The 10,090-nt window shown below is 37.1% G+C and overlaps 1 protein-coding gene across 1 annotated transcript in view; it reads right to left on the bottom strand.

Moving 5' to 3' along the window:
* Positions 1-10,090, bottom strand: part of pdzd2 (PDZ domain containing 2) — an 86,390-nt gene that overhangs the window by 25,308 nt on the left and 50,992 nt on the right. Inside the window, exons 5-7 of the mRNA XM_016294376.1 lie at positions 7,105-7,250; positions 3,612-3,744; positions 3,142-3,312 (exon numbers count right to left, since the gene is read on the bottom strand). Of these exons, the coding sequence (XP_016149862.1) occupies positions 3,142-3,312; positions 3,612-3,744; positions 7,105-7,250 (450 nt within the window). The remainder of the gene's footprint in view (positions 1-3,141; positions 3,313-3,611; positions 3,745-7,104; positions 7,251-10,090) is intronic.

Below are 10,090 nucleotides of genomic sequence, written 5' to 3'. Positions count from 1 at the left end.
ATTGTGATTAACTGAGGTTTCATACATTTGAAATGCTTTGTAAATCTTTTTCTTCATTTGTAAGTCACTTTAAAAGCAACAGCTGAGAGCAAGTAAATGTAAATGCTATTGTGCTAATGTTATTGTGAAGAAAAAGCAAACAAATTGAGACTATTATATTACACATAACACACTATATTTAGGCTTATCACAGAATCTGGAATGTTTGATTTTGATTGGTCAATAGGAGCATTCTATGGTAAAATATTTTATTAAATAACGATGCTAACCTGTTTATTTGACAGTTGCCCCTGAAAACTGATTTCCTATATTGTTTTTTTCCCCCTCACATAATAAAACAATTAAATATACAAAATTATATATTTACACAGTCTTTTAGGGTATATTTTAGCAAAAATGACTGTACTTTATGCCTTGCTTGTGCAAAGGCTTATACTTTAAATATGACAAAAAGTGAAGGTCTGAGGTAAGGATTAAACTAATCTCAAACATCTTTCAATTAACTTTTGACGAGCACTGTAATTGGCACAGTTAAGGGAAACCTAGGAAAAGCCAAGTCTGGGTAAATAATTCTTGTTTTGGGCCATTGCAACAGAAGGAACTGGAACCAGGCATCAAGTTATACCGAATAAGGGAAAAATGAAAAGGAATGAGCTGAATGCAAGTTCAAACAGCAACATGTAAGGGAAGATTCACTGCTCTCTTTTCAGGCACGCAGACAGGAAGCCCTTCCCTCCGTTGTCAGAAACGAGATCTGTCTCCTGCATGAACAAGCTACGCTATGCTGTTCCTTAAACCCCATACCTACGTGCCTCACTGGACTCATCGTGACAGTCACAGCTGCGTCCTTCTGCGTCCAGATCCTCCCCTTCCCTATTTTTTGAAAATGTGCTGCCATGTTTTTCCCTCCCTCCCTTTGTCTCATCAAAACCCCTGAGCCTGACACTTCAGAACAGATATGGAGACACACCCAACACTGTCAGCACTGGACGCCCACATAATAGCAACTACTCATCGCCCTCTTCTGCTGTGGCAGGGTGCTGAAAGGGAGTGCAAGAACATTTTGGACAGATGATTTGGAATGGAAGAGTGAAAGGGGAAAGCAAACATACGGCAAACTGAAAAAATTATTAGCCCAATTACACTCTCCATTTCATTTTCTGCTTAATAACTTAATGATAGGGTTCTCACACTTTCAGACCAATGAATTTCCATGACTTCACCTTTTCCAGTCATTCATGATCACTGGACAAGGAATTTAAAAAATCAGTTTTATAGAGAAAAGTCATTTCTAGCTGGTGAAATATTTTAAAGCAGACCATACTAAGGGGAAGAGATTATTAGCTGATGGACCGTGATTCTTGCATACTGCAACCAAGAGCTACGAAAGCCATACAAAAATGTTGCTGAGTTCCAGCACAAAACTGCAAAAGATGAGAAGTTTATTTTATTATATATATATTTTATTGTCATAATAACTTTACTTCTTTCATAATGTTCATAAGAATTTTAAAATTCAAAAATTTACAAGGCGATCCCTGTAAAGAGTAACTAAACAGAAAGTACTGTTGTCATGATATCAAAATTATGTCATCAATATGATACCTGACTAAAATATCACAATACCAATACTGAATCAATACCACAACAAAAACCTAAAACAACAGGAAAAGTAAATGAATAAGATCTCAGAACTTCTGTTTTATTTTTAATAAAAAGCTGGAACCTCTCATTTGACTAGCATGTTCCTGCCCTGATTTTTGAGCATTAAAAAAAAAAAAATCACATTCCAATGCCAAATCTATACATCCATCCACCAATCACCTAGCCCCCACCCATCTACCTACCTATTCATCTATCTACACTCTCAGATAAAAAGGTACAAAATCTGTCAATGGCGGTAACCTTTCAAAAGGTACCAATATTTACCGCTAGGAACTAATATGCACCAAGGGGTAAATAAGGTACTAAGGTGTCCACTCCAGTAACAGCTTTTGTACCTTTTTTCTTTCCTATCCATCTACCCATCCAATCATCTACATTCAGTGCTATATATAAAAGGAACTATATATGGTACATATATATATACATATATATACATAAATGGTCTTGTTTAATATTTTTAAGCTTGAACAGTGTCACTTTGAGTAAATTATTGATAAGGACTAGAGGATCAAAAAATAACATCTGTCAAAAGTTTCCTGCTGTACAGTGAGACAAACCCAAGATTTACTGCCCCAAATTCACAGCTACGATCAGCAGGAGCCATGGAATGCTAATATAATTAGACAGCAGGCAGGACGGTGGCTCTTTTCCATTTTTTTTCTCCTGAAAGCAAGAACGTGTTCGCATTATAGACAGTGGGGGGCGGTGGGGAATGACCCACTTTACTCTGCATTACAGAACATCTCAAGCAAAGCATCATGGGTGCTGCTCTCTCACTGTATGCAAGAGTTTAATCCTAGCACGTTGAGTTGTGTGGTCCTGTCAGTGTGGCATTGATTCAGATAATGGCCGGCATTAGCCATGTTGTCATTACTGATCACCAAACCAGTGCAACGTCTCATTTTGTATGATTAAACATTAACGCTGTGCAGCATTAGTGATTTGATGCATGCCTGCTTGCGCAGAGCAAATGAATAATTTGTTATCTGTGATGAAATGAACAAATGCTGAGGCAATGGTTGCTTAGTAAACAGTGGCACTAATATTTTTCTGCCAAAACAACAAATAAAAACCATAAGAACATAAATGGGGCCCTGGCACACAGATGAAAAGAGGCAAACAGATAAAGCAACCGTGCTGTCCTTAAAAGGAAATGCTGTATTTTAAATCACAACATGCTGCAGGTATTTAGATTTTGCTGAAAAATATCAGGAAAGTCTTGTTCTTATCAGACAAACCACTGAAGTATGTTTGCTTTTTATCAAACACCTCAAAGAGGTGCCAGTGAAAGTTTAAGGGAAGACAACAACACATACTCGCCCTAACAAACAGATTATGATTATAAAAGCAAACTTTTAATCATAAACACTACCAAAAACAGAAAACCGTCTATTCTAGCTCGATCTAAGGGCAGCTGAAGGCAGCACCAGATGAAAGCGGCAGATAATCAGGCAGATAGGCGGCAAATGTACGTACCAAGTCCTGGGTGGGCAGTGAAAGGCTGCTGGCCCTCACGTCCTCCACATCCGGCTCCATGTTCTCCTTCTCCTCTCCAGGGGAGGGAGAGGCGTCCGGACCAGAGCACGTGCTCACTAGGTCGGGCAAGCTGGTGGACGGGTACTTGTGGAAGTCCACTTCGGATTCATCCTGGGAAAGGAAGGAAGAGCAGCTGGAGAAAGCATGTTGTGTGCCGTCGTTGAGCCTGTGAGTATTTTTAACTTTATCTCAGAAAGCCGAGTGGCGAGGCCATCAGTGCTTCACTGTTCAATATTTTAGCTGCTACAACATCTGCTTATGACATTTAATGTGCTTGAATAGCTGACACACTTTATACAAGGACCACATCAAGAACTGCTCATCATTCGAGCGTGAAGTTGCTTCCCAGTGCAATGACACACAATTATTGATATAGTATGAGGTCGATTTGCTTATGAATTCAAACTCACCCTGCTGGCCACTACCAGCTGCACAAGTCCAGCAGTGGAGCGCAGGACAGCTACAGCCTCCTGGTGTGAGAGTCCAACCAAGGAGTGACCGCTTATCATCAGTAACTCGTTACCTGCCTTCAGTCGGCCATCTCTGAAATAAAAAAAACATCCAAAGCATTATCAGGTCATCCCCATCTCAGTAGAAATAAAGTGGTACACTTCGATAAAATGTGATGTGTAATGTTATAATACAGATTTTATAATGTTTTTATAATAGAATCACATGATGAATGAGTTTGCACAGTTTTGTGAAGTTTTGAGTTTACTTTAAGCATTTATAGGCTTTTGGGTACACTAACTCAAGATCATGATTTTAAATGACCCTGTTATACCAGTCCAAATGCAAAGGGTCAACTTAAAAAAAAATTATAATTATTGACCTTGAGAGTCCAAAGAATTGTACTGCACTGGTTTTATTGATGTTGAGCAAAAATCCTAGGACTAGTTCGCAAAAGTAGGTTTATTACATAATCTCAAGAATTTAATGAACAAATTGATTGTCAGCAGTGGCCCTAGAGGCAAAGTTGTTCAGAATGAGGAGATCTATCATATGATATAAAGATCTAGTGTATGTGAATATCTGGACATTTTTTGCAATCTGAGGTCATTTACCATAGAAATATTGTTTTTGAAACTTTCAACAGTTATAGTACCACCTATGGTCCAATCTCAATGAAACTTTGCATGCTTGTTTAAAACCATTAGTCACATGTGCTCATCTAGGTTCATGAAGTTTAGAATTTTCGTTTAGGATTTATAGGCTTTTTTGGTATATTTGGCCACACCCATATTTTTAAATGACCCTGTTACAGCTGTCCAAATGCAAAAGTTCAACTTTTTTTTGATAATTATTTGACATAAAGAGTCCCGAGAATTGTACAGCAGGTGTTTTTTTTTTTTGTTTTTTTAGATTGAGCAAAAAACCTAGGACTAGTTCGCAAGTAGGTTTTTTTTACATACCAGAAATGAAATCAGAGATAGCCATTTTGTTTGTCTAGAGCCAAGGATTCCAATGATATAAGACACGAATTTATGAGCGATTTTGCGTTTTTCATCGCTGTAGCGCCCCCTATTGGCCGATTGGTGTGAGTCTTTGCCAGTCTCTCCCCAAATTGAGCTCTAGTTTGGTCTGCAAAATTAGTTTTACGGCAGAAAAATTATAAAAATCCTTACAATTACAATAGGGTTTCAGCGCGTTGCGATTGAACCCGTAATTAATGACAAAATGTATTTGAACTGAGAGAACACAGAACATATTCCAAACTATTTTTATATTTGATGTTCTTGATGACCATCTGTCATGTGCCAAGAAAAGGAATTATCTACTTTTGGAGCTTCAAAATTGTCTGAAATTAATTCTGGATCATCCACATTAATTTGAACTATTTATTCATCTAGAAGGTGCAAATGATGCAATAACCATTGAGTTCAGAGCAAAAGGAGACTAGTTTCATCATGCTTTTTTTCTCAAGAAAAATAATTTAGGCATAATATCCCACAAAGATGTCTCTGTCTCTGCTACATTCTTCCATTTCCAAATGTCCTGCAGTTTGGATCGTTCCAGCCTGACCACTCAAGTGAAGCTTCATTATGATGAACAGTGTGCATTGAAGAGAGAAAGATTCAAAATCGTAAAGCCTCTCACTGGTCAAAATCCTCAGGGCTTCAGTCACAGACGAAGGAATCTGAGGTTATCTCAGTGTCAGCCATTTTATAAGAGCAGGAAACTTCATAACTACCCACATCATGCTGTATTGATGGCCCTGATCTGACCACCAGGCCACCTCTTGCTCCACACTAGAAAGAAAGATTTGGAAAGCAGCCAGTTCGACCAATATGCATGATTAATGTCTACAGGTTTCTCAGAAATGGCCCCCCATTAAAACTGTGTGGGAGAAAATGTTGTACAGCTCAATTATAACAATAAACCCTAGTGCTGGTCAACCCAAATATAGCCCGCTCTGACTGTAGGCGATGTGGGGGAGCTGTGTATGTATTTTCCAACAAATGTGCAACATCTCAGTTCATTTTTTGGGTCCCGAAGCAAAGCCACAAGGGCCTAATTTCCCTGAAGTAATTCACATTCTTTGAGGCAACGAGGGGTCATTTCAGCTTTTGGCTTATTATCACCATCAGGTTGTTGTGCTTCCTCCAAACTTTGTCAAAGTGTGCATTAATGAATAACAAAGGGAAGCAAGTCAGCAAATTCTTCAATGTCTTGCAGCTTAAAACAGAGTTTGAAGGGAGAAACTCATGTGAATGAGGAAGAAAAGATTTCTACAGTATTAAAAAAAACAAAATTGTTATTCCTTATACAATGTTTGTATAAGTGAAGGAATATTTCACATTAGAATCACATGCTGACTCTGTCTAGCTTTGCAAAATGACAGCAATTTGCTTACATACCATGGTACTGCAGATCACTAGATGTGGAAATCACCAGGAAGCCAGGGATATGGTATTTCATTGATATCTGGGTCATGATATGACAATATTGTGATTTTTTGTGTGTGTGTGTATATGTATTCAAAATTACATTGTTCATCTGTACTTCATATCAGTGCTTTGTATGTAATGCTTGTTTATTTTATGATATGTTGTATATTTATTTTATGATATATTGTGCATCCCAAAAAAAAGAATACAAATAAAATAATGTAAACAGTTAAATTAAATATTCAATATTGACAAACACTGTTAAATTACCATAATTACTAATATGATACTATTTACTTTATGATTGATCAGTGTCAGTAAATAGTGAATATTTAATTATACATGCTCATTTTACTCGTTTTTACATCTACACGTACACAGGTATTTTATAAACGGGGTTTTTCCTTCTTCTGTTTTTAAAAAAATCTGTCCACATGAAAACGCAAATGCATGCTATGAAGCACTGTCAAGAGCATGCCAAACCAACAGGTGACGATATAATCTCAACCGTAAAGCCATGTTGGCCGATCAGAAGCCTGAAAAAGTCTCCAGTATGTGGAGATAACAGCTCGGGCTTCGACGTCACAAGCCAAAAACTCCGGTTTCGCTGTCTACACGATAACACTGCAACCGGAGTTTTTGAAAATCTTCACCCTGGAAGGCGTTTTCAAAAATGTTCGGTTTCAGTGAGCTGGTGCTGCGTCTGCATGTGGAAGAAAAAGCTGCATTACCTATGCCATCATAGTTATTAAAAACATATTAATTAATATAATAATAAACTTCTGATAACTTATGAACTGGTCATAATCGTATATATGGCAGCGTGACTATTTTGTGTGCACCCATGTGAGAGTGTCACGATGGCTTTGAAGATGAATGAGTATCGTGGACGTGGAGGGCACTCAAGACTTCCTGACGCTCGCATATGCATGAGATGCTGATTGAGCAGGGTCACCACAGCACCTACTGTTGCCACGCCAGCAAATGAAAACTTTTGCAAATGAAATCAGTTTACCTCTGTGCAGCTCCTCCCTCCTCCACGTGGGCCACGATGATACCGTGAGGAGAGCGCTTGGACCCTCGACCGCCCGTGATCTGGATACCCAGTCCATCCTGACCCTTCACCACGTGCATATTCCAGATCCGGCTGCCCTCACAGGGCTGTAGAGAACAGGGGGATATTTATCCGTATGGTGCAACAATCAGGAATGTTCTTCATTATATAACACTAAATAAACCGCAAGCCCTGCAGCAGCTGTTTTGTGGTTAAACTTACATTACAGTTCTCAAAATGCTTCCTATTTTATGCTGCATTTCTTGCAAAAATAACTACTGATCATCTCTGAACAGGAGGTGAACAGGAGGAAAACTTTAGGAGCACCTGTTTCTGACAGATTCAACAGCCACTTCTTTCACTCTCTGAGCTGCACGTCATCAGTCTTAATATGTTCACTGCCATTACTGTTCATTAATGCTCTTGTCCTTCGATAAAATATGAAATTTAGTCTCAAATATGAATTCAGGTTCATCAAATGACATTTTAAGTCAAATGTTTTGGATTTGAAGTGTAAGGGACAAAATATGTTTACTTGTGCAGTTTGTTCTTTCTTCCTGTCTGCTGTGGCATTAACTGAAAAAAAAGCAAAATGAGGTGAGCTTTTTGTCTATTATGATGGCTAAATAGCTTTTAACTATAAATAAAAGATGTTATTACTCTCTGCTTTTGAATGAATAACTGACAGCAAAATAACTGACAGCTTCATAAAATGAGGTTAAATGGAAGTGATCCTGATTCTCAACTCCAGTTGTAGGAAAAACTAACATCTTCCTTACTGAACTTAAAAATCCATAACATATATTAATATCATGACGTTCAGTGTGCGTTTTTTTCAGTCAGGCTTTACATAATCAACTTATGCAATATAAAAAGTGATTTAATAAAGTCATTCAATATTTTAAATACGAAGACACAAATCACAGTTTACTATAAAACTATTTGAGAAAAACAAATAGCAATTAATTATGCAAACAATGAATCCAAGAGGACAGTGCTTTCATCACCTGTGAAAATGTAAAGTGACTTTGGTAGCACTGCAGGACTACTGTAGCCTTACTCGAAAGGCAGTGTTTGAATGCATGAATTCATTTCAGCCAGCGAGCCATTTATAGCTATTGTGCCTGACATCAAAGCTTTTCTAACAGTAACACTAACACAGAAGCCCGTGCATTTTCAAAAACCATTTCAAAGACGTGTAATGAAATTAGCCTAAAATATATTTTTTAACAATATTCCAAACAATTATTCTCTTGTCATACTAATTTGATTTTACATAACCTTTCATTTTGTTACCATGTTGTCATTCAAAGCTCTGTTTTAGTGCCTGTATGCACAGAGTTAAAGGAAATATTGTTTTTTTTCAATGTTAAAAATGGCTAACATTAGAAGCCAAAACATACTGAAACACAAATAAACACTGGCAAGATGTTAACATGGTGGAAGAAAAAAAAAACACTGGTATTCTTTACAGACTTGACAAACTTGCCACAATTACTTTTTAGGTATTAGCTAAATATTCTATTGTAAAAAAGATTTAAAGAAGTTTTTTAAAGAAATGATTACTTTTATTCAATAGGAATGCATTAAATTGATTAAATGTGACAGCTAACATTAGAAGCCAAAACATACTGAAACACAAATAAACACTGGCAAGATGTTAACATGGTGGAAGAAAAAAAAAAACACTGGTATTCTTTACAGACTTGACAAACTTGCCACAATTACTTTTTAGGTATTAGCTAAATATTCTATTGTAAAAAAGATTTAAAGAAGTTTTTTAAAGAAATGATTACTTTTATTCAATAGGAATGCATTAAATTGATTAAATGTGACAGCGTTTTTTTGTAACAGTGTAAAAGTCTTTACTATTGATCTTTTAAACTTTTGATCCATCAAAGTGTCGTGGAAAAAAAGTTGTCAAGGTTTTCACCAACATATTAATTTCAACATTGATAATATGAAACATAAGCACCAAATCAGCATATTAGAATGATTTCTGAAGGATCATGTGACACTGAAAACTGGAGTAATGGCTGCTCAGCTTTGCCATCACAGGAATAAATTACATCTTTAAAATATATTAAAACAGAAAACAGTACTTTTAAATTGTAATAATATTTCACAATATTACTGTTTTACTGTATTTTTTTATTAAATAAATGCAGCCTTGTTTACCACAAGAGACTTCTTTTTTTTTTTAAAACATAATAAGAATCTTACTGACCCCAAACTTTTGAATGGTAGTGTGTCTGTCTATTCAGCCTAGATAGAGGGTGCTTCTAGGTTTCTAGCCTGCTTAGAAGAGCTCATTATTTTTGCAATTCCGCTTGGTGCCTCTTGTGGCGCAGAAACACCTTTAAGACTCCTTCCCAACATGACAGTTGGGTTAGCACACACCTCAGAACTATAAACATGCTGCCACTTGTTCACGTTTCCTTTGAAATCTGTCTAGGAGAGGGGCATGTTCTCAAGGAAAGCCTGTCGGCAGGATGAATCACCGACACGGGATACCTAAGTGAGATGGTCTACTGCCGCCTCTCTTCTCACGTTTTTCCTGTTCACTGTCAAAATAAGCTTGCACATCCTCCCACTGACATGCTCCTACCCAGTGCTTGCACAGACACTTTAATGCTACTAATTACTTACATGGTAATCTCTGTAGGAATGTAAAGGAAATGTATTTTATTATTTTGTATGTTAGACATGACAGATTAAATTTAACAGTGTTATTAAATTACATTTTATTAAATTATTTTTAAGATTAAAGCTGCAGTCTGTAAGTTTTGCCTCTTTGTCGCCATCTCTGTTTGAAAACCTGGAATTGCAGCTGTGTGTGGAATTATCTAGCTTGCGTGGGTTCTGAGTCGGCGCGGCTGAATCTAATGTTCTGAAGAGTATGTGTGGCAGTCAGTCACCGCACCGGTGTGGATATTTACTGTACTTC

This window comes from Sinocyclocheilus grahami, unplaced genomic scaffold, assembly GCF_001515645.1.
Source record: "Sinocyclocheilus grahami isolate Dianchi unplaced genomic scaffold, SAMN03320097.WGS_v1.1 scaffold317.1, whole genome shotgun sequence".
Lineage (NCBI taxonomy): Eukaryota > Metazoa > Chordata > Actinopteri > Cypriniformes > Cyprinidae > Sinocyclocheilus > Sinocyclocheilus grahami.
The sequence above is the reverse complement of the archived record's forward strand: the minus strand, read 5'-3'. Positions and strand labels throughout refer to the sequence as shown.